This window comes from Fopius arisanus, unplaced genomic scaffold, assembly GCF_000806365.1.
Source record: "Fopius arisanus strain USDA-PBARC FA_bdor unplaced genomic scaffold, ASM80636v1 scaffold00194, whole genome shotgun sequence".
In the NCBI taxonomy this organism is placed as follows: Eukaryota; Metazoa; Arthropoda; class Insecta; order Hymenoptera; family Braconidae; genus Fopius; species Fopius arisanus.
In genome coordinates, this window is record NW_011887933.1 from 83,842 (window position 1) to 108,713 (window position 24,872).

Consider the following 24,872-nt stretch of genomic DNA (forward strand, 5'->3'; position numbering starts at 1 on the left):
GATATAAAATAAACAGTTGGGCTTAGGTGATTTTTCCATGAGATTATTTTGTTGCAAATTCAATTTGCAACAAATAATAATCAATGGAAAAATTCCAAAAACCCAATTGTTTAAAAGATAACTGCAAGAACATTGCCGTGGAGTGATGCGAGAGAGTGAGAGAGAATACCATGACTTCTCTCTCACGTTTACGGGTGAATGTGGAACGTGATCCTGCCTCCTTCTGGCTCGAAGGGGAATCACTGACACTCGAGCGCGACAGCCACACCGACGTACTGCCGCTTAACGCGGCAGCGTCATTGGCTGTCCTGTTTACCCCAGTATCTCCGGAGGGGTGCTTCCGATCCAAAAGTGGTAAAGGACTTTTTGGGTCAGACTCACCCCCTGTACATGCCGGTTAATTATCGGCACGTACTTCTGGGACACCCTGTATATCAGAATAGTATATTGTGCTCCAAGGGAGGAAAAGAAGGACAATCTAACCCGCGTGTCTATTACCAACGTGAGGTAAAGCCGAGCGTGGCAGACACACGGAATTATCCCCACACGGAAAAGTTTGATTTTTCTTCGTGAATGACAGGAGGAACGTGGGTTATTTCATCCCGAAGATCCTTAAAAAAAACAGGAATCTGAGGGGTAGAAGAGGCTTTCTTCCTGTCATTTGAAGACTAAAATCGAACTTTCCGTGCAGTTAGGATGGAAAGGATATTTCGGAGTCAAGAAGGAAAATGGTTACAAAATTGCAAAAGGTTTCATTTGAAGCAGAGGTGGGCAACCTCAATTCTTGGAGCTACTCCAGCTCCCGACTTCCATTAGGCAGAATTGTCTTAAGCCATGAAGTTTATGGCTGCACCCCTTTTTTGCCCATGATGCTCTGCGCATAGGCAAGAGTAGTGGAGATATTCGGCAGAAATTTGGATGTGGGAATGGTAAAATAAACAAATGTGCAATTCTTTAAATAGAAAGACTTTTTAAATTATTGTATTTTTTTAACTGTTTAGGAAACAGTGATTGAATATTATTGTGGTGTTTAAAATTGGGACTGATCTGTGCCGTCGGGCCAGTCGATCTAGTTCGGTTTCAATTGGGGATGAGGCTCGGGCGCGATGGGGGGTCGAGCGAGGCTCTCAAAACACTTGGCTATCGAATTTGGTAGGGCCGTATCTATCGTGCATCAGTTGCAGATCAAGTTCGCCGTCGATCGTGGCACGCTATAGATTGTAAGAGGATTTTTCCCGGGTCAACACCCCGGGATATCCTCTAACTATTCTGGCTGCCGCCTCTATCGTTCACGATTGGGCGCTAGCCAGGTTTTTCTGGTAAACCTGACAGAAAACCAGCCTCGAAGGAATTTCGTCAACTCCGCGGACTTTCGGTGGCGGGTCTCACAATGCCGAGCCAGCATCAGCATGACACGGTAGAGTGAGCGAGGTTCACCAACGTATGAATAACTCCAATCACTAACTTCCGCCGCGCTTACGGCGTCGTCATCGGTATCTTTCGGAGGACGTATTCCCCAAAACTCTCGTGGAGGGATGTGACCATCCCTCGCACGTTGTCCTCTCTCCTCTGGGGTCGCTCAGCTCCAAAAGAGACATAGATTACCTGCGAATCCTTCTCACCCCGCAGGGCACCGAACTTCTCGAGGCACATGCGACGTAGGCATCTGGAGACCTTTCTCACCCACCTAACGTCCACCCCAACTCGAGAGCTCGGTAATAGCAATCTCATCGCGAACCAAAACCAGGGTTACTTCCCATGGAGGCGCGTGCGACCGGACCGACGGGAAACGCCTTGCGTCCCAGCCCATAGTCCACCCCAACACCATGAGTTTCGCCCTAGAAATGGATCTCTGTAGCCGCGGATGCTCGTCCGCAGCCTCAAAGTAATCCATTTCACTGTTCAGGAACGCATAAGCGACCCCTTCTCTCGCTATTCCAACATTCCTTGGAACCACGTACCCCTCATAATCCCGGCAGGGATTATTGCCACCAACTGATCCCGAGCTCCTAAACATCCGCTCGCGACCAGCACTCAATGCTAACTGCCCTGAAATCTCCCAGGGCCTTCTCCCCCTAGTCTGAGCATCTCAGTGACTGTGAGTCATCCATTTCCCCACAGCCGCCAATCAACTTGACAGGATCCCGGGGGCGCTACTCCTTTCACCTAGCCGTTGGTCCCTGGTCTAAGTCGACGGCGCCCTTCAGAACCACCCAGTTGGCTCGCCTGTACGTCGGCCCTGGACTCCCTAACACAACTGGGTGGATTTCCGAATTGGGCAACAGCTATCGCCAGCGCCATCATAGTGTTCCGAAACATGGTCTCACCCTACCACGTTTCTTCCCACTATGTGATTGGTCTAATTCACCTTCGGAGCGGCCTGATTGGCCGTCGTCCGATGTTCTACTCATCTTTCGCTCGGTTATTTCAGCCGGTGATAGATGTCGTTCCTTTCGCCTAGGAACTTTCCTAGGGTTTTCTCTAGTAACGAGAAAAATCTCGTTACAACATTCATCGAGTATCATTGACACATCCCGCATTCATGGCTTTATATCATTCAATTTTATTGGGATCAGGACAATTCATGATTAACCCATATCAAATACCGGTTAAGAATCGGCATTAATCATGTGTGAACACCATCGAACATTTTGGAAGAGTTATCAAGTGACAATATCTTGTAAATACTATCGTTTTTAGCGTTGACAGTCTAAAGACTTGCCTTGGCGCGTAAATATGGGGTTTTATTGTTCCCCAATGGAAAAACCATCCTTCCTCTTCCTACGTCTCATCCACCCAATCGCGGTTAAAATCATCAAAATTAGTACAAAATGGTCCTTCAAACTGGATCGGGAAGTAAATTTCAGGTGAAGTGCTGAGAATAATCTTTAAGTGCGACCGTGAACCTGAGCAATAGGGTGTTCATGTTTCGATTCTGCACTGTCCAGTTTCGAGTCAAACGGACAGTTCTATCTCCTGAACACCAACGGTGCTGCACGGTAAAATATTATCAGTGGTTCATATCATAGCGCACTCATCATGTGCGACGAATTGTTCTCATCATCGGTTATCGCATCAGGGAGGCTCTTCATCACGAACTTATCGATCCTCGATCAGTTGTTCTCATCATCGGGCGATACATAAACGGGCTCTTCATCAACGAACATTAATTTCTTATCATCAGGTTCTTATCACTTAAATTCGGGTTTTCAACATGGTCAATAACAATCAACAGAAAGGTGATGCCAATGACGCTCGATCACCAGCAGTATCAATGTCCTCCAATGATCTATCAGATCAGGACGCTGGGGTTGATCACGCAGAATTGATTTGCTGAATGTGGTGCAATATCAGTTGAGGGACCCCCTTAAACAAACGTTGGCTTCACCGTTTCATTCAAGGTTATTTAGCAAAGAATATCTCGAGGGAGGGGCTGAAGGGCAAAGAAAAGGTCATGGAGACGCATTGCGGGAAGTTTCGATTCAATCATGTGAGCATCATCAAGTCTCAATCTGCATGCTTACCTGAATTAGGCTACATTACGCTTGGCAACTGCGGGGAGGTGATGGACATCTACGGTCAGGCGATCGGGGCAATCGGAGCGCTCCAACACAGAATCAGGAAATTCAGAATCGAACAGGAGAAGCAGGAGAAAACAAAATTATTAGGCTTCACAAGGCACTTGAGGGAGAGCTATACCACGTGATCTCCAAACTTCCGATATCAGCGGAGAACTTTGAAATCACATTAAACGAGTTGAAGTCTCATTACGGCAATTCACGGCCCGTTATCTCGACACACACCGATAGCATCGTAGATTTTAAGCCGATCAGTTAAAAATCATTAAAAGAATGATCGCTGATGACCGACGTCACCCAGTCTCTGCACGCACCGAAGACTCTTGGTGCTCCTGTCGAGCATTGAGACATCATCACAACAAGGGTCATCATTATAGTCAATATCATTATATACATTCAGGAAAATCATCGATCTGGAGTCCAAGAAGGCCGGAAAGATTCATCTGGGATCAAAGAAGAATCCTCGTCCTCTTAAGGAAGTCGTTGAGTTTCTGAAGGTCCGAGGTCAAGCCTTGAAAAGCATAGAGAGAAAGGAGCCTAAAACTCAATCCGATATCAGCACTTCTCAGAAAAGCAACACAAACCTATCAGGCATCAAAGGAGGACTCGTCATCAATCGTCAAGGGATCACCATGGAAATTATCATTTAGATTTCTCTCTAGATTCTGTGAGGGTTTACACGAGCTGGGTTTTAAGTGTAGACGCTGCATAACCAAGTCTGTAAGAGAGCGCCGACACTTCATCATTACGAAACATATCTTTTTCAACTGCTTGCATCACCAAGCCGAATGACAATTGAGAGAATTTCCCACTCTTTCATGTCATCTGAAAGCTCAACCGGAATTGGAATCACCAACTGGGACTTAAGAAGCCTATAGGCCTACGAATCATCTGATCAAGCTTTCCGGATCATAAAAACAATCGGAAGGCTTCATTAAATGGCTCATCAATCAGTGATCAGCACATCGCAATTAAACGGTCATCTCCATGAAATCATGAGAGGAGGAAGGGGATCCACAACTATTTTCAGCCGCATATCGGCGACGGCAGGCGGCATTATTGCTCATATCATCAGTTTTCATACTCGACGACACGAACAGAAAAAAAAAGGTCACTTCATCTCATCGCATAACATCCAGTCAATCGTCATCTTCGGAAATCTTCATCCACAAGTTCAATCACCAACTCATCAAAGACTTCAGAACACCATACAAGCGGGAATGGCGGGCGGTATTTAGCTTGATCACATCTCAACATGGTTGACGTCATCTACGCCTATTCATGAAAACTTGTAAGAAGATTTTTTCCAGGTCAAAAGATTAATAATTAACATCTAAGTTAAGAAATTAGTGAAGTAAGAATAAAATTGGTGCCATAAAATAAATCAGGACTCAACCTGCGAGTAAAGGAGTGATTTCCAGCCGGAGAAAATAAAAAGTCCCGAGAACCGAGAGCAGAAAAAGCGAAATTGAATTATTGAAAAAGGCTTCCCACTATCAGTAAATTCTTAATTACACCGTGGCAGAAGCTCCATATTATGCGCGAATATTGTGGAAAAATCTATGAAATTAAATAGGGATCTCTTCAGGGTGAATTAAGTAGAGTTTCATTACATATTTTTCCGGATTTTGAAACTGTACATTGTACATGATAGTGTAGGAGGGAGTCTAAGGAAAATCCCATTATTGCTGGCATCCCCAATGTCGCCATTTTCACAGTTTTGGGAAAATCAGGGAAAGTGAAATTGATTAAATTTCACGCACATTCATCTGAGCGACCCTCAGCAAAACTAATATGTCGACTACCCTAGAAGCTAGGGAGAATTATAAAAGGAATCTTTTTAGAATTGAAAATAAATCTAATCGTTATTTTCTACAATTAGAGAAACCACATATCGAAACCACAAATTCTAACAACAAAGTCGGAAGGACTTTCTGCAGATGTGAAATCTGAAAAGAAGCTTGATAAAATATAAAAATCAAAGAAACGTCAAGGATATTTTGCATAATACCCCGAAATTAGGATTTTGAATGAAAGAGGTGATTCGAAACTGGAAGAATTTGTCCTCCCCAATGATCTGATATGCCCTTACGTGAAATATCATGGTATGATAGTTCACGTAGAGGAATCGTGCGGCTTTGACTTCATTGTACACATTCTACAATCTGCTGCTATGGATGATGATAAGGATGAAGTCATCAAAGAATGAACTGTTACAGATGATCATTGAATTTAAGCAATCTGAGCCAACCCCTTTAATGCGACAATATCGGTGTCTACTCTTAGCTGAATTCTACCGCGTTAAAGTGTAGAAAAATGCTATAAGCCCAACACTAGTGCGTCTGAATGTTAAAGATGTAATATGTAGCATCTGGAGTAAGTTTGATATTAAACCCAATGAAACTCGGAGTAGTCAATGCTTTAATCAAAATTGCTCAATCCAAAACGCTGTTGATTTTCTGCCAGTGGATTCTATAATGATAGCCGAACAAAGGTTTCGGAGCTCTGGCTACTGCTATCAAAGTGCTATCTAATCAACATTTTATTGATTGAATTGGATATCAGGCTTGATTATAAACAGAGCCATGGTTTGGAATGCCACCTGAGCAATATTTCAGCAGAGTTATACCTGGGCAAGATGTTTGGTGAGTGACGTTCTTAATCTGCATATATTTATTTCTAAGGAGAGTATCCTAAATCAACACTTTTTGTTCACTATCGAAAGACTGACAACACTGGAACAGTCTTCATAGCTTACTGTCACAGAATGACTGCTTACTTTTATGTTGTATTCCACTGAAGAATGACAATATCACAATACTTCCTATTTGTCCAATTTACGTAGCATAAGGGAAATAGTAGTCTTTTCTCAGCTGGGAAAGCATTGAGAGATGGGGACTAATTTACAGCTATTTCCATGATAATAGAATAACTCATGGGTGTCATGGAGAAAAATAATGTAATTGAGAACTAAAAACATGAAAATTTAGGCAACGCTTTTCCCACATTATTTTTAGAATCCGTCGATTCTTCCTCATGTCAAGAAATTTCCTTCCATTAATCACTCTTAGCAGGTTCGAACCCCTCCCCTCCCTCATAAATTGCGTTCTAACGAATCTCATCATATTTAATTTTCCGAATGTCAAAATGCTCAACTTGACAGACTCAACTTCATGATTCTCCCTAAGAGAACCCGGAATTTTGTCGACTCACCGATTCCCCCGGAACTTGGAGGACCTCTTGGAGCTGGAAAGCGACAATAATGTCCCACGTGACGATGATAGACCACTGGTACTTTCAAGTCACAATCGTATTTCCCTTCGACACTGGACTACAAGGCTATCTTCTCCTGTTTCTAACACTCATTGATCTGGATATCGTATACTTGACACTGTCTTCACCTCTTCCATCTCATAGTCTTTGTGGGAACTAGGATACTCGACTTCTTCGGTTTCTGCGATCTGCTTCTGGAATTCCTATACATAAAGAGTTGGGAGCAGCTCTTTTTTCTCAACATATTTGCTGTGCGCTTTTTTTATTTTGTTCTGTAGTTGCTCTTGTTGCAAAACTGTAATTTTTTTATCAGCTATTGAGTCCGAACGGTGAGGCCGTCCAGTTCTTACTTCTGTCTCCGAAGTACAACGTCTTTGGCTTTTATTTTTTGCTTCAGGTCACTGATGTGGACATTCTTGTCTATGGAAGCCTCTCTTAATACACTCATTTGAACTCAACTCATTACGGCCCACAGTGAATTACTCCATCGCAACCTCCAGATACGTAATTTGCAACGATCGTCCATTGATCCACGTTTACTTCCACGTTCCACCTCAATTATGCATCAACCCGAACTAATTATTGTGCTCTCCAACAAAAGGTAACGGAGTATTTCGGCCCCTACTCTACATCTCTGCCTTCGGAGATGTAGAGTATGACGATCTCAGAAAATCCTCTCAACAATCCAAAAAGGTCATCATGAACTCCTCATACGTTTGAACTACCTGAACAATAAAAAATAAGAATTTGTCGCCCTCCCGTAGACGTCAACAACAAGCCCCAGATTCACTGACAAGGGATCTACTTCATGCTCTCCCTTTTGTGGAGATCTTGGACCGAGTAACAGAAAAAAAAATGAATAATTCGTTGGTTTGACAAATTCACAACTCAGAATTTATTTTCTCCCTTCCATTGATTAATCTATAATTGGGATTGCAGTATAGTTTGCATTTTAGCAAACCTAGATCAGCTCCAAAAAGGCAATCAGCTGCACGAGGAAGCACGAGACAGAACAACGTGTGATTCAAACAGGCCCTCCTCCGTTCGCCCCATAGAGGCAATAAGAACTGGGCCAACAACATTCAGGAGCAACTGGTCCAAATAGAGAAGGGCGTTATAGAAAACTTGCGAACGGAAATCCAAAAAAAACCATAGCAGTACTAATGAAAAAACGTGGCCGATGCGAAGGATTCAATGCAGAGCGGGCTGCATTCGTAAAAGAGCTCAAAGGTAGAAAAACAGAACTGGCATTAAAAAAAAGTGAGGCAAAGCAAATGAATCTAAAAGCTAGGCTCCTGGCGGAAGAAGTGAGGATAAAAAACCTGTCGACATAACTGAATGCGGCAACACGTGAAAAGAAGAACCGCCATGAAAAGAAGAACCGCAAATGAAACTCTAATTTTCAATGTAGGTTAAGAAACTGAATTATGAAAAACGGTAAACACAACTCTCAAAACGTTTCTCTATAAAAGAGCAGGAGCCATGCATCGAAAAATCAACTATTCATTGATTCATTCAATTTGGAGTGATTTATTTGTAACGATCTTGGTCGTCAAGCAAGTTTTATGTTTCAGCCTCTTATTTGATTTTTGTTGATTAAAAGTCCCTTTTTTTAAAGAAAGTAAATTAAAATCTGATTAAGGCCTCTGGGAGACTCTTCTCAAACGCGAGTTTTAGGAGGGAAAATTCACGTATTCTTCCGGCACAAATTACATTTTGAATGTCCTAAAATACCTTCTGTCGTGGTAAAATCCACGACATCGAAATTGAGTAGGAAGACGAGAGGTCAAAATATCTTCGTAAGACTTGGAGGAGCCCAGAGGACCCCGATAACGAGCATCAGAGGAAGGATCCGGCGACTACGTCCCTCTCCGAGTCCACGCCAATCGAATGGACGCAAAATATGTCTCCAACCCAGGGATCCAACGTCTCCAGGTGCTAGAGCTACTTGGCTCAGGTCACTCCGACAGCCAATGACAAGCCAATGTTGAGCGGAGCGGAGTGGGGGAAAACATTCGAAGCCTCGACGGCATGGACACCCCTCAAGGTTACCCGAGTAAATCCCTCACGTTTCCGGGGGGGTTTTCGACGGTTTCCCTCGGGATTTCCACACGTTTTCTTGCGCGATATGTCCCAAAACCTCCACAAAGACGGCCCTGTGAGATGAATAATCCTCCACACGCGATCAGCCATGGTTTTCGGATAAACCATGGCCGAGAAAACACTCGCGAACACCTCAACGGAGGGAAACGCTGTTCGATCCGTCGATCGAACAGGATTAATTCACTCGCGAACCGAATTAAATATGCGATCTCCAGTAACCGGCGTTACTGGGATGAATTTAAAGAAATTTCCTCACCTTTCCACGGGATGCATTTGATCTCCGGGATCCTCCCATTGTCCACTCTTCCTCTCTTCCTTTCTCTGGGGAAAACTCGTCCGTTGGCTCTTACGTCCTGGCGATAACTGCCAAAATATGGCGGAACTCGTGTCTCGCCGGAACGTCAGTTCCGGTCGATTGAACGCGACGGCGCTAATTGTCCTAACGCGCTAATTTCTCCCCATTCTAATTTGAATGGGGGAATCGAATTTTTAATAATTAACCCAACTACCCTAACTATCGTGACTGGTCTTTCCCGGTTGTTTCCCCCGGGGATTCGTGGACACTCTAACCCTAAATAACTTAACCTAAGACGGCAATTCGGGGAGGTGTCGGTCGTAACACCCCCACCGACCTTCCAACACTAACCCGTAAATAAAATTTCTCACGAATCCCTCTTTCAGGGGTGCTGGCACTCGCAGCCAGAGGGTTCATCCCGGGAAGATTTTGCGAACGGAATAACCCCCAAGTCTACGTGGGATGATAATTTTATATTACCCCTCTTCGCGACGAGATTGAGGACCGACACGATCTCCCACCCTAATTACTAATCCCAAAATCCTTAGCTAACCCTAAACTTTCCTTAATAAATCTCTAATCTCCTGCTGATTCGGCAGGGAAATAACCCTTGTAATTTTTCCCACCGTAAATTCCCCTAAAATTCCCTAATCTCCTGCTAATTCCGGAATTAGCAGGGAAAATCCTAAAATTTTCAACCGCCTTAGCGTAGCCTCCGGTTCAACCGGGATGATCGCGGGACCGTAATTTTATTTCATTTTAGTAGTGATTATTTATTTTAATTTTTCTCCACGGTGTGGGATTAGCGGGTTGGGCGCGGCACTCTCTCTCAAAAAAAAAACGATGCACGTCACACGTTGTCCAACGTCGAAGGGCAACTTGAAGTAAATAATAAATTCTGTTTCCGAATTTAGTTGTAAAATTATCGATAGAACAATGATGAGAAGGATCATTGCTCTATTTCTTTTATTTTTATTTGTGGGACAACGTTAATATGTTCTCACTCTTACCCGTTTTTTTTTATTCTTGGAATTCTATAGCTTTCCAATAGTTTATACTTGGGATTTTTCGGGATGATAGAGTGTTCTAAGAAGATTTGGAAATGATTTAGAAAACCAGATATTTCTTCTTTGTATTTCTCATGTATTTGGGTATTTAATATCTACAAAGAATTTTTCAACCCTGGATAAAATCTTTTCGGATAATTATTTAAATTCGATTTACTCACAGTTTTCTCAGATTATATTTGTCCTCCTTATAGTTTTGATATTTTATTCTATTAAAATTTTATTTTTGTTAGTTTATTACTTAGTTCAATTGTTTCTCTTAATCCAATGATGTGAAAGTCAATTTGTTTTCTCCAAAAAGTGTCTGGATTGTGGTCACAGTTCTTTTCGTATAATTGGAATGAAATTACGATGCACTTTCCGTTGGAATTAATAACACCGGAGTTTAGCGATTTTAGAATTAAAATACTACTATTTTCGGTTTAAGACAACAGTAGTCCAATCAAACACGAACAGTTCTCCAACTTTAGAGATCACCGTAGAGCGCCAAATATTGGTTCACTTCATGGGGTCCGATACGATTGACCAATTTTGTATGTATTTTAATTCCTATTTGGGTTCTTTACTCCCCAGAGGATCGGCTAAGACAAAATTTGGATACTTTAAATTTGGACGGGCTGTTCGGTGGAATTGCTTCCACGAGAGCACCTTTTGTTGCAATATTGGCCAACAGTGCATTGGCCTGAAAGGTCATTGTTCGTGCATGCATTGCCGATTTTAATTTGTTCTTATTCAGTGAAATTTGTTTCGAAATTTTGATTCATTTTCCACAGCTATTGCTTCATTAAAAAGTTCCTTCACCTGTTGCTCAATTTTGTGCAATAATTATCTTAAAAATTTTATATATATTATACATATTTTGCTTATATAATGATATTCATTATATTTTCTTTTTGGACATTACAAAATTTAACAGACGTTTTCTGGAGTTTCAATAATTTTTCAAAACAGGAGATTCTCGGAGATGAATCTGTCGAGCTGAACCGAAACAACAGTATCAAGGCAATAATGTCGAAAATATGTAAAAATCTTGCCTTTTCGACCATTTGATTATCGATTACTCTGAGGAAACTTGAGATCATTGTAGTCTCGATTTCTTCAAAATTGACGGAAACAAAGTTTCAATGTTGTACCTGCAACTGATTTTTTTTTAATTTAGAGATTTTCACCTTTTTTGTCAAGAATTCCTGCAAAGAGCATTCCTAGGGGTTAATTGACTACTATTTATAACTATGTATCTATATAAGTAATATGCAAAGATATAGTTAATCCACCTGTAGGAATGATCTCTGCAGGTATTTTGAGCAAACACCGTGAAAATTTGCGGGTTTCATTTTTCTTTTAAAATGTGTTGCTACCTGCAAACATCGTGACTTTTTTTCTCAATTTGAAAGGAATTGAGAGTGTAATCATCTCAAATTTTTTCAGCGTAGTAGGAAAATCTTTATACTTCAAAATTAATAAAGAAAAAATGGAAAGATTAACGAATAAAAAATAGAATTGATCAAGAAAAAAATATGAAAAAAAATGTCTACAATTATTAAGTGTGTTAATTATTTTAATTTTTTGTGATTTTTCAAACGATTTGTAGAACGAGAAAAAAATAAAACTGAAAGAATACATTTTTTAATTATTAAAAATCAGGGAATTAAGATATAGATCTGGAATTTTCTATAAAAGTATCTATGTAGGTCATAAGTATATAGAAAAGTTGGCGCCTTGAAATTCGCTGGAGTCCGATCTACCATGCCTATCCGGCTAGGTTCTCTCGACATTTATTGTTGAAAAATACCTGCAGAGATCATTCCTAGAATTTAATTATCAGTATGCATAAGTCTAATTACTAGTTAATCAACCTCTAAGAATGACCTCTGAAGGAATTCTTAACAAAAAACATGAAAATTTGCAATTTTTAATTTCTATCCAAATGTGTTGCAGGCAATACATTGATACGTTTTTTCTCTCAATTTGAAAAGAATTGAGAGTACAACGATTTCAAATGTCCTCAGAGTAGTATAAAAATCTGTATACATCAAAATTAATTAGAAAAAAAAGATTGAGCGACAAAAAATAGAATTTACCAAGGAAACAGTATGAAAAAAATATTGTTTACAAATTCGAAGTGTTTTTAATTTCTTAGAATCTTTCCAGATTTTTAAACCATTATTAGAATGAGAAACAAAATACAATTGAAAAAACATACTTTTTAGTTAATAAAAATCAGAGAATGAAGACACAGATCTGGAATTTTTCTCAGAATTATCTTTCTAGGTCATAAGCATGTTTAAAAAAAATCTTTAATTGATCAATTAAAAAATCAATTGATAAAAAGATAATTAATTTCTTAATTGGTCAATCAAATGTCTTTCGGATTTGATTTGTATGCAATGGATTAATATTGTGAGCGCTGTCCATTAACGCATCCCCAAAATCATGCGTATGCCATAACGCATCCTTCCACGGCAAAAGAAGACAATATTTTTATGACAACAGTAAAAAATAGGTGGTTTTTTTAAGGCAGTGTCTAGAGCTACGGTGTATGGCAATTGCCACACGTATGACAAAAGCCATACGCGTATGGCTTTTGCCATGCCTGTATGGCTTTTTTCATGTGTGTATGGCAAGAAAGTGCTTAAACATATGGTAAACGTTACCTTGGGCGTGTGGCAATTGCCATATACCGTGTTTCTAGACACTGCCTTTTTTTAAGCACACAGTAAGCAAAAGTCACCTTTTTTCAGTTATATCGTAATTTTTTTTTGTGAAGAATGACAAGAAAAACGTGTGTACTACACTTGTCCAATTACCCCTAAAAGTACCCATACTTTTCAGGCAAGGGATCCGAAAAATGTATTTAAATGTATAAAAGAAAATTTCATGTTCACGCATTTACATTGCATAGTTGGTTTGTCAGTAAATTTACTTACATTGGGCAGGTGGGATGATAAAATAATTCCTAAAAACAGGATGATTCTTAGCATTAGTCACAATGACTTTGGCAAGAGGTTTACTAATTTGCTTCATAAACAGAACTCCCAGTTTGAGAGCAGGAAATACTCCAACTGCCATGCTGTAACTGAGTTCCTTTGGCTATCAATATAACAGCCTGAAAATCCACGATATGGATTAGTACATATAGGGTCTGTATTATGAAGAGATTATTCGGCGCAATAACCTTTCCTGATATTTCTCTACTTGAGAGAACTTATCCACTATCATTTCATTGAAATGCACAATACATAATCGATGAAAAAACAATATCTGACCCTCTCAATGGATTGCAAGAAACAGCAACCGCAACATTTCACCTTGATAATTTTTCTAAAAACACTGTAAGTCATACTTGGTTCAACATTTACGTCCCAGTTGTGCTTGTGGTTTGTTTGAATATGAAATGATTACAATGTCTTGAGACAAGTAAAGGGAACATCGGAAATAATCAATGATCATTTAAGGATTCCAGTGTAAAATATTAAAAGAAGTCATACTATATGCAACTACGATTTTTCTACTAAAGAATTATAACTTATGTAGCAGACAACGATCACTCGATTACTGCGAGCTGTGAGGTTCAGTTAGATGCGTTCCTAGAATAAACGCTCTATAAAGAAGTTCCATGCTAAGGTATGATATAGGCAGGGGTGAAATTCTCGGCGTTTAAGGTACCTTAAAATCCTTACGTTTAATTCTCCGCCAGGGGGAGCTTTGCGTTACTTTCGATGTTTTTCCGAACGCTAGTTACCTTCAGTGCCAATGAGGGAATCATTTGAAAAGTTTTGTGAGTTTTTTGGTTTTGCGAATTATAGAAACAATAAGAGCTAAAAAGTGATGTTCCCGTTGCCTGGGATTATGGGTGCAGTGATAGCAGCAGGGATGGCTGTCGATGAAATCGAAGCAGCCAACAATCAATAAATTTTCCAAGAAAATCGAGCCCGCAATGAAATTGGCAGGAATCTTCTTGATCCATTGGAATCGTTAACAGATGCAGTTTTTAGAGAGAAATTTCGGTAATCAATTATTTTTCTATGAACATGAAGTATTGTTATATACGCGAGGATGAACGAGTATGAATTTGTAATTTTTCCAGCTTGAAAATTTCACTGCTTTTCATCAGTTCTAATTGGCTTGTTGCATTTTATATTTCAGTTTAACGAAACCAATAACATTATGGTTGATAAGAAGAATCACCCCCTTATTGAACGATGAAGGTGCTACGTCAACAATCCCGAAAAGAACCCAGGTATCATGTCTGACAATGTATAGTATACATTTATATTAATATTCAAGTAACAGAATATCATTTCTAACATTCACAAATAATTGCCACATATTTTTTAAATAGATATTGATCACACTGCGATTTTATGCATCGGGGTCTTTTCAAATGTGCATCGCTGATATGAAACTTTTTTGTGTATCACAACCCATTGTCAGTCGAATAATTGCCAATGTAACAGAGGCAATTGTTACATTAACTGATGAGTTTATCCGATTTCCTCAAACGCATCAGAAATTGGAAGAGATTTCCCAAGGGTATAGATAATCTCCCAACTTGCTTTACTATTAAGTTCTGAGTAATTCTTAAAGCAAAATAATCCACTAAAAAATTTAATATTGTTCAGGTTCGAGGTGAAGTCAAGTTTCCCGGGAATCATTGGATGTATTGATTGCACCCACATTGCTTTCCATGCACCGGTTGAGGAGCCATGGAGTTATCAAAACTACAAAGGTTTTTAGTCCATTAATGTCCAGGCAACATGTGATCATAAATTACGCATCACATCAATCGATGCATATCCTGGAACAGTGCACGATGCCAGGATATGGCGACAATCATATGTGAAAGAAGCTGTGCAAACAATGAATGATGAATATAATAGCAGATACTTTTTTTTAGGTACATGAATTAATCAAAAAGCTTCAGAACAAATAATATTTGATTGCAAAATGTAATTATGATGTAATTGTGGAAATCAACTTCAAAAATAATTTATCACAGCACGATACGGAGTTTTACCATTTTTTCCGAAGACTTAGATAAATTTGGGTCGAATATTTTTCGGAATTATTCGTTATTTCTGACTTCTAGTCGTTTCCTCCCTCTCCGCAATTGAAGGCAAGTAGCGTTCAGAAACTCAACGAAACTAACGCAAAACTCCCCCTGGCGGAGAATTAAACGTAAGCATTTTAAGGTACCTTAAACGCGGAGAATTGCACCCCAGGTATTGTCAAGCCAAAAACAGGAGACAAGTTTTCTCAGGTGGCATGAGACAGCGCAGCGGTCACTATCACAGTATCACCTTCTCCTCATCGCCTTGTCATCCCCACTCTGCAGCTGTTCGGCACTGGTGGGACTATTTAAAAAATGATACTTTAAAATAGCAGGAAAAAATGTAAAATATATTTTAAAAAATTTCAACTTCCCGGGTAAAAAAAAATTGTAATCGGAATATTTTTTTCAAATTGTCGAATAATTTCTGGAAAACTTTTCAGAAAATTGTTCTTCTCAAACAAAAAAAAATTGGGAAACAAAACAACTGTATTTTTGGGGAATATTTTGAGAAATTTTTCAAAAATTTGCTTCGGAAATTTTTTAAACGAATTTTCTAGAATTTTTAGCGAATATTACTTTTTCCTTTTAATTATACTGTTGTTTTCGTACTTTTTCCACTTTTCAATAGTCTCAAAAAATATGTCATCTAAATTATAAAAAAAAATTTTCCCATTCAAATTTAAAAGAAATTTTACGACAACCGATCAATCTCCATTGAACGCACTCCACAGTATCCGAAAATTGACATTTAAAAAATTTGTTGGGAATTTTTTCAGAAAAATCGGTTTTCTTTTCGGCGAAAAATGAAATTCACTTTTCTTCTTACGGATAGAGAGGTGGGAAGTTTTACGATTGGGCAATTGCACCTTTTTTTCAGGTCAATTTGAAAAAAAAAAAAATCAAACGACTCGACTGGGATTCAAATGTAAACGCCAGAAATCGCTGAATGGTGGGGATGAAACGCGCATGCGTTCGACATTTGAATTTCATATACCCGCCTAGAAAAATTTCCTAGAATATCCATTCACCCAACTCGTCCGCCATCTAACGGCATTCCTCGAACGGGCCTTCCTTACTAATATGTGATGTATATCTAATTTTCCTAATTAATTGTAAACAACCGATTAGTCGATGGCAATTACGAGAAATAGGTCTCTTTTAATCGTATAATCAATTTATTAATCAATTTTTATCATCCCTGATCTTATTGTCCCTTCAAAACCACACCCATATACATCCTTGCATATCCATGCAATACCACGGATACTCCATGGAATTTGAATCGCCAGGACAGTGAACGCTATCGAACATTTTTAAAAACCTAGAAAGTTATTTGGTTATGAACTTATCCTATAAAAAAATCACAAAAAAACTTTTGTGAAAAAATTTTGCCAAGTGGAGGTTTTATGGTATGATCATATTTTCCCAAAACATATTCTCAGTTTTATTCACAAAAAAATACGTGAAATAAAAAACACGCCAAGCATGTCCTTCACAAATTTACATTACTCAAGTGACTGAATCCAGTAATGTGAATTTTACATGCAAATTTACATTACTCAAGTGACTGAATCCAGTAATGTAAATTTTACATGTAAATTTTACATTACTGGATTCAGTCACTTGAGTAATGTAAATTTGTGAAGGACATGCTGGGCGTGTTTTTTATTTCACGTATTTTTTTGTGAATAAAACTGAGAATATGTTTTGAGAAAATATGATCATACCATAAAACCTCCACTTGGCAAAATTTTTTCACAAATGTTTTTTTGTGATTTTTTTATAGGATTTCACTTCTTTTTGCAAACATCAATTATTTTCACCGTAATATAATGAACAAGATGGATTATCTATCATCGAATTAATGGTAATCTATCATTGACATGCAAGTCACCTGTAAACGATTAACAGGGTCGAAATAGTTAATTTATTTAATTCGATGATCCATGCCATACTCCAAGCCCGAATTAGTTCAGGCGCCACCGCTACGGGACTATCATTCGGAAACTTATTCATACGCATGAGTATGTCTCCGGTAGTCTCTAGGGAAAAAGAGGAAAAGAGAGAAAAGAGAGAAAGACACACATTATGATATTCGTTGCCAACTTTGACGAACAAATCTAACGCTGAGAGAAAATAAAATTGAGGAAATATGACATGATGATGGTTGCTATGGAAGGATATTTTTATTTAGTGATTCAATCGAAAAAGTAAAAATACCTTCATAAAGCTCACCGTCAACTTATATGATGTAACTAAGACCCGATTTCGCGAAAAATTCTCGTATTACGAGAAAAAAAATCAAACACATTTTCGGAGTAGTTGTGTCGTGTATATTATACGCGACAGCATCGGCATGTGACGTCACACCGGTAAAACCTCCACTTGGCCGATACGCAGTCGCGTATCTTGATATTGAAAAGGCGTTGCAAATACGAAAGCTTATTTTTCTCTTTCAACCGTCGACCAATAGAATTGCGCCATTCGACATCACGTGGTACAAGCTACACGGTTTTTAAGTGAAAATTTTTCGATAATTTTGCATGTTACTGTAATTATAGAAAAACAAAAGGTCATTAATTTACGATAACCATCTATCGAACTGAAATGAACACGTTCATTTGTTTGCAACGAACCAGCCGGGAAACAAATTGTACAAAAGAACATTTTTCCGCCAGAAATAGTCAGAATATTGATTATTCATCAATAATCTGTTGGCACCAAGAAACTCGAGAATTCGACTAGGAGATGTTGACATTCGATTTGAACTAATGAAAAAATAAAAAGTAGAGGTTAATATTTACGAAATTTTCCGCATAAACGAGAAAAAATTCATGTGTTTCGAAGAGAAGAAGCACGGAAAAATAATTTTAGAAAACGATCAAATTAAAAAAACACATTTGGCGAATGAAAGCAATATCACCGTAAAACTTACATGAAATATAATATTGAATAATGATCGTATTTTGAAAAAGAGAGGATAATTATAACATAAAACGCGGGTTTTTATATACGGATATGTCAGAATCATTACTCCTTTGTAATGATTCTGACATGTCCGTATTATCCTATTAATATCCTATTAATTGAGCTGAAATTGTGTCCAGAAATGCTTTGCAGCAATAGTCACGATTATGTGACGAAGTTTTGGACTCCAAGCTTCAACTTGAGTTATTTTTATATTTTGATTTATAGAATTTTTCGAAATCATTAACACATTCCTTGGTATACAAATGCATATGTGGTGCTAAAATTTCATACTTTTTTGTTTCCGGCAAAATTAGCGAATTGGACAATTGACCGCTTAGAAGGCTTTATTCAGAAGTAAAAATTACAAAATAACTGGAGCTTATAGAAAATTGTAAGAATTTCAGATTACCTATCGAAAGTCAAAGCTGATGGAATACCGTGAAAGGTCAGGACCGAAAAATTTGGATTGCATGAAATTTCCCAATTGAATAGGTAATGAATCAAAATGGATGGCTCTCATTGATCCTGATACTTCATAAAATGAGAACGATGATGAATAATCAATTTTGATGCGAATCCAAAAAAATAAAGAATGGACAGCTGTTAACAGAGCGCGGTTAACTGTTCTACTCTTGGATTTTTACCGCTTAAGAAAGAATAATTATGGATAAAATATCCCGGAATTTATTTGAGTATTCCGGAGAAGGTGCCGGAGCTTTTGATCCATTACTTCTGCGAATTAATTTTTTTATATGGGATAAAACAAATACCAAAACATTTTGAAGGATTTTTGATGATGCGTTAATACTATTTTGACTAGTTGGGTGTGAACGTGGAACCTAGTGGACTTGTGTCGGTGTCATACTCACGTGCCATAGTGAGCGGCGGCTGACGTCGACGCACATTCGAGTGGTCACTGTTGACTGCGTTGGACGTTGATTCAGTTGAGAAATACATAGACTCCTTGTGGCGCCGAGGGATTACTTGCCAATAACAAACTTTCCATTTGTGTAATTCCAAAGAAAGTAAGAGGCCAATAATAATAAAAATGGCACCCAAACAGAGAATGCGTATTGCTAACGAGAAAGCAACCAAAAATATTACGTTGAGAGGAAATGTACCAAAATCGTCGGTAAGTTTATTGTATGAGTAGACAGATTTCTCTACAGTAAAAAGTGAGAGATCCGCAAACTTAGTAGTCTGAATTATTTTTCCCGTGAGTTTTCCTACACTCAAGTGATTCTAATTACGATTTGGATTTACGTATTGTTAGTCTTTTATTTATTTGAATTTTGAACTGAAAATTTGTATGGAAATATGAGGTTAGAATTCTACCATCTGTTAGTTTTAATAAGTGAATTAAAGACTTACTCAGTGTCTGCAAATTTGTATTTTGTAAAATCAAGTCAAATCCAGTAAATAATTGTCGGAAGGTTTGTTGTAAAATGGGCGAAGTGAAAAATAGGAAAATTTCTTTCACTGTTATTGTTAGTTATTAAGTTGTAAATTATTAAGCGCTAATGAAGAATCTTTTCATTAATTCAACATATTGAAGGTCAATAATATTTGTTGAAATCGCAGATATTTTTTGTATTGCAGAAATCGGCAGAAGAAGAAGCTCCAGTTGGACCTTGGCTTTTGGCTCTGTTCATTTTCGTCGTTTGTGGATCAGGTAACAATTTCCATTGAAAAAGTAAGATAAATAACTCAAGCCATGAACATGAACATCAGTTAGCACATATCATAAACAGTTCCCTTGAAAATATAAGCAAAGACAGCAGCAGGCTACGACCTGACCACCTAGCCTAGTTATGTCTCGAAATAAATAGGAACAATCTGCAGAAGGATTTCTATCGAAAGTTCATTGAAAGTATTTCACAAAAAAATTATTCCAAAAATATTTAATTACTTACTAATAATGCCACGCATTAGAAAGTACTTTGGGCAGTGTTTAGGGTTGAATTATTGGACGAAAGCACTCTACGTTCAATGTTACAATTCGTTAAGACCAGGTTGGAGTATCTGATTATCTCGTATAGATTGTTTTTTTTCTGTTTTTTTTTTAATCTACAACTTTGGTGCAGTCCTGCATGAAGCAGAGCTGTATTGCAAATGCATGTGGGCTGAAAGAAAAAGTAAAAAAAAACAAAAATATAGAGGCCGTGCTTTTTTATTAAAATCGGAGTATAATTGTACAGAGGCACAAGTTGGAAATATCTGATTTGATGGAGCCGCGGGGCGAAGGGGAGAGACGAAAGAAAATATCTTCCTATGCAGTAGGTGGAGCACTATTTCACAAAGTCGTTCTCTGAAAAATTAATAAATATTTTTAAGATTTTTTTAGTTATAATGTCCTGATTATTGACAGATGTCTCCGAATTAGATATATAAAAATTGAGGTGGCGATCAGCTGTTAGTTCAGCCATACAAAGGAGGGGCGGAGGGGACGTATGTTGAATGTAAATTATTCCGTACGCGGCATATGGGGTATATGTATAACATTTTCTTCTCTGAAAAATTTTCAATTATTTTTTAGATTTTTTCCACCATAATTTCGTTACCTCATAATTGGCACAAGTCTCCAAATTAGATGGTGAAAAATTGATGTGGCGATCAGCTGCCAATTTAATGAGCGAGATGAGGCGGGTTACAAGACGTACGATGAACGCTGCAGTTTAATTTTGATGTTCAGATGTTTTGGAAAAAATTATTTCGATATGCGCTAATCCTACTTCTTGTACCCCCCCTCAACCCGTACGCTAAATTGATCGCCACCTCAATTTTTCGCTATCTAATTTGGCGATATGTGCCAATTATGAGGTAACGAAATTATGGTTGAAAAAGCCTAAAAAATAATTAAAATTTTTTAGAGAAGAAAATGTTATACATATGTCCCATACACTGCGTAGAGAATAATTTACATTCAGCATACTTGCCGTCCGTTACCTTTTCTCGCTATGGCTGAAGTGGGAGCTGATCGCAACTGCGATTTTTCCATATCTACTTCGGAGTCATCTGATAATGATCAGGTAAGGAAATTATAACGAAAAAAATCTTTAAAATATTTTACAATTTTTCAGAGAACGAATTTGTGAAATAATGCCCCACCAACCGCACAGGATGATATTTTCTTTCGTCGCTCTCCTTCTCCCCTCGGCTCAATCAAATCAGATATTTCCAACTTGTGCCTCTGTACAATTATACTTCGATTTTTTAATAAAAAAGCATCAGTAAAGGGCGACAATTTTCGATCATAGTTTGCGGATTATTCAGACTTATTTGATCATTTTACCACATTATGAAATATATACGGACTTTCGTATTATCACATTGTTCATTCTAATTTTTATCAATCCGATTGCAGTCTTCTGACTCAATTGACATACTTTTGGCTAATAATTTCGTCGATCAGTTCTATATGCGCATAGTATTTTTCATCGCCTGGCCCGACTTAACCTCGTTCTGTACTAATCCTGGTCAGTTTTGGTTATCTGGGCCTGGGCCTGGGCCTGCTGATAAAAAAACTGTTCATTTCGCAAATTCACTAGCTCGAAAAATTTATAGGAGATACTTTTAAAAAAGGTAGCACTGCCTACTTGAACATCTTTAGAAGAGGAATAATTCGTGGAATCTCTTTACGTGCAATAGAAATAATGATGGGATGTCTTACGGTTCATAATTATACATTTTTTTTTGTTTCAGCTGTTTTCCAAATAATCCAGAGTATTCGGATGGCGTAATAAAAAACTGGCTCTATTTCACATATTAATGAAATATAATGAAGAAAAATTCTCATTTATAAAACATTCTATTTCCATCTACTGACTGAAAAGTTTTTATTTCTGGTATAAAGCGAAAAATTCCGTGGGTTTCGTTACACACCAATAACTGATCCGATTCTCTTGAATTTCTGGACGTATACATATTCTTCTTCTTGGTATTGTGTTGCATAGTCTCAGAAGCAATATTATAATTATCATGACATTAATATCTTTGCGTTTACTTAATCCATTTAACCGTCGATCGCAACAGTCGTATGCGAAGGAGAAATGTTTGAAGTCTCCGATATGTTTACGAACTACGAGGGCCGTAAGAAGCACACACTGTATACATGTAGAATACTACAAAACGGGACCCCTATAAAAACACTTGATGGTGGGATGGGTAAATAATATTTCCTGAAGAGTTTTAATTATTGCTGCTACATCAACTGAAAACGCTGAAGCTATTTATACCTTTCCATTTTGTGTAATGTATTCAGTTTACATCATATCCTTTTATGTAACGATTTTTGTAATGCAGTTGATGTCCAATTTGATACTAATATATGGAGACATGCAACAATATTTCAGAGGTGGTTAATCCAATTTTTTCATTAATAAGCATGAGGTTCATGATTGTAAATACTGGAATATATATAGTATTAATTAAAACATACCAATTTTCTTATTTCGTTTAATCTCGTTCTCTACAAATTGTTTTTAAAACTGTGCAAAACGTTTAAAGTCATGTGACCGTTTCTGATGCTTATATCTCTTACTACTGGAAAATTTTAAAACTGCAGTTTTTGAAAAATTGCTCCATTTTAACGTTTTGCATAATTTTCTATGTTACCAAAGGAAATGAAGTCAAATAAAGAACGAAGTTGAACTATTTTCAATGGAAAAAAAATTGGCCGAACATTGATCGATTGAGGTTCAATATTCTATCCAAGTTTGTTTTCCCTTGAAACTAGTTCAACTTGGTTTTCAGGTGATTTCGTTTGCTTTTGTAATATAGAAAATTATGCCAACCGTTAACTTGGCAGAACTTTTTAGAAACTTCCGGATTTGAATTTTTCAGCATTCATTAATTTTTTTAATTTTTGGTGGTGCACACAGAGATTATAGGGGAGATTGCTAGGGCTTATGGAAAGGCTTGAGCGAGTGATTCGTTGCGGCGGCTACGGAACTACGTCCAGAGAGCCCGTACGTGTAAGTAAAACAGGTCGCGAGCCCGTGAGTGTCGATAATTTTCAGAGCCCGTGCGTGTCGATAATGTTCAGAGCCCGTGAGTATGGATACGACAGAGCGCGAGCCCGTGAGTGTCGATAATTCGAGGCGGTCGTGAGTGTCACTAAGGTAGGGCACTTATTGAAATAACGATGACGTCCGAAAACGAACGAAAACATCCGATGTACCGGAGAGTGGGGGTATGATGGAGACACAACCGATGGACGGAATGAAAAAGCAAGTTACGTTCATAAATACGTCATTTGTTTAAAAAAATCAGGAAAAATTGTCTCGAACATGTATACTCAAGCGATTGAGAATCAGCTGAAACGTGGAGATTTATTGGACCCTCGGAACTTTTTTTTTTGAGCGATATCTTTTTTGTTAACAAATTCAAAAGTGATTAAACAAATTCGGGAAAAGTTGGCTCGCAAATGTATACTCAAACGATTGAGAATCGTCTGAAACGTGGAGATTTATTGGTCCCTCGGAACTTTTTTTTTTAAACGGCTCCATTTTTGTTAACAAATTGAGAAATGACTAAACAAATTCGGGAAAAATTGTCTCGCAAATGTATACTGAAACGATTGAGAATCGTCTGAAACGTGGAAAATTATTGGTCCCTCGGAACTTTTTCTTTTAAACGATATCTGTTTTGTTGATACATTCAAAAATGATTAAACAAATTCGGGAAAAATAGAGCCGTTGAAAAAAAAAGGTTCCGAGGGACCCATAAATCTCGACGTTTCAGGTGATTCCCAATCGTTTGAATATATATTTGCGAGACCATTTTTCCCAAATTTGTTTAAACTTTTTTCATTTTGTTAACAAAAAAGATATCGTTTAAAAAAAAAAGTTCCGAGGGACCAATAAATCTCCACGTTTCAGACGATGCTCAATCGTTTGAGTATATATTCGTGAGACATTTTTTCCGCAATTCGTTCAACAATTTTTCTAATTTTTTAGAGTGAACTCTTTTTTATTCCGTCCATCGGTTGTTTCTTGATCGTACCCCCACTCCGCTTTATATCGAATGTTTTCGTATGTCACGGTTTCCTCGAATTATCGATACTCTCGATTTCACGCTGTGCCGAATTATCTACACTCTGGGGCTCGCGCTCTGTCTTATCCATACTCACGGTCTCTGAACATCATCAACACGCACGGGCTCTGAAAATTATCGACACTCACGGGCTCGCGACCTGTTTTACTTACAGGTACGGGCTCTCGATCTGCTTTACTTACAGGTACGGGCTCTGACCCTGTTGAAGGTTTTGTACAGGCGCTGGCAATCTCCCCTATAATCTCTGGTGCACAACAGAGATTATAGGGGAGATTGCTAACGCGAATGGCGAGGCTTCAACCGGTGACTGGTAGTTGGCACCACATAATTGAAAATTCATTAGTTTTTTTATTTAGATCAATAGTAGGACCTTTGTACATCATTGTAATACAATTAAAAAATTTTGTAGACCCTTCATTATTTTTTAATTAATTAAACAAAATAATGATGGGAAGTTAGCACCCCACCCCACTAATTTC

At 38.1% G+C, this 24,872-nt stretch overlaps 3 protein-coding genes across 6 annotated transcripts in view; 2 read left to right on the plus strand and 1 right to left on the minus strand.

Moving 5' to 3' along the window:
* Nucleotides 1-19,296, minus strand: part of LOC105272503 (optic atrophy 3 protein homolog) — a 24,420-nt gene extending 5,124 nt beyond the window's left edge. Inside the window, exons 1-2 of one of the 4 annotated variants that reach the window (XM_011314663.1) lie at nucleotides 13,660-13,902; nucleotides 13,244-13,422 (exon numbers count right to left, since the gene is read on the minus strand). In XM_011314663.1, coding sequence (XP_011312965.1) covers nucleotides 13,244-13,385 — 142 coding nt within the window. In that variant the 5' untranslated portion in view covers nucleotides 13,386-13,422; nucleotides 13,660-13,902. Of the gene's footprint in view, nucleotides 1-13,243; nucleotides 13,423-13,491; nucleotides 13,903-19,208 lie in introns of those variants that run through there. The other 3 variants (XM_011314662.1, XM_011314661.1, XM_011314664.1) reach the window with 3 other exon arrangements.
* LOC105272502 (putative nuclease HARBI1) lies at nucleotides 14,091-15,409 on the plus strand. The gene is made up of 4 exons (XM_011314660.1): nucleotides 14,091-14,323; nucleotides 14,463-14,573; nucleotides 14,659-14,849; nucleotides 14,939-15,409. Exons 2-4 carry the CDS (start codon nucleotides 14,562-14,564, stop codon nucleotides 15,051-15,053), a joined length of 318 nt encoding a protein of 105 aa, XP_011312962.1. The 5' UTR covers nucleotides 14,091-14,323; nucleotides 14,463-14,561; the 3' UTR covers nucleotides 15,054-15,409.
* On the plus strand, nucleotides 19,246-22,772 carry LOC105272501 (stress-associated endoplasmic reticulum protein 1). The gene is made up of 3 exons (XM_011314658.1): nucleotides 19,246-19,471; nucleotides 19,939-20,011; nucleotides 22,042-22,772. Exons 1-3 carry the CDS (start codon nucleotides 19,388-19,390, stop codon nucleotides 22,077-22,079), a joined length of 195 nt encoding a protein of 64 aa, XP_011312960.1. The 5' UTR covers nucleotides 19,246-19,387; the 3' UTR covers nucleotides 22,080-22,772.
* The last annotated feature ends 2,100 nt before the right edge of the window (nucleotides 22,773-24,872 follow it).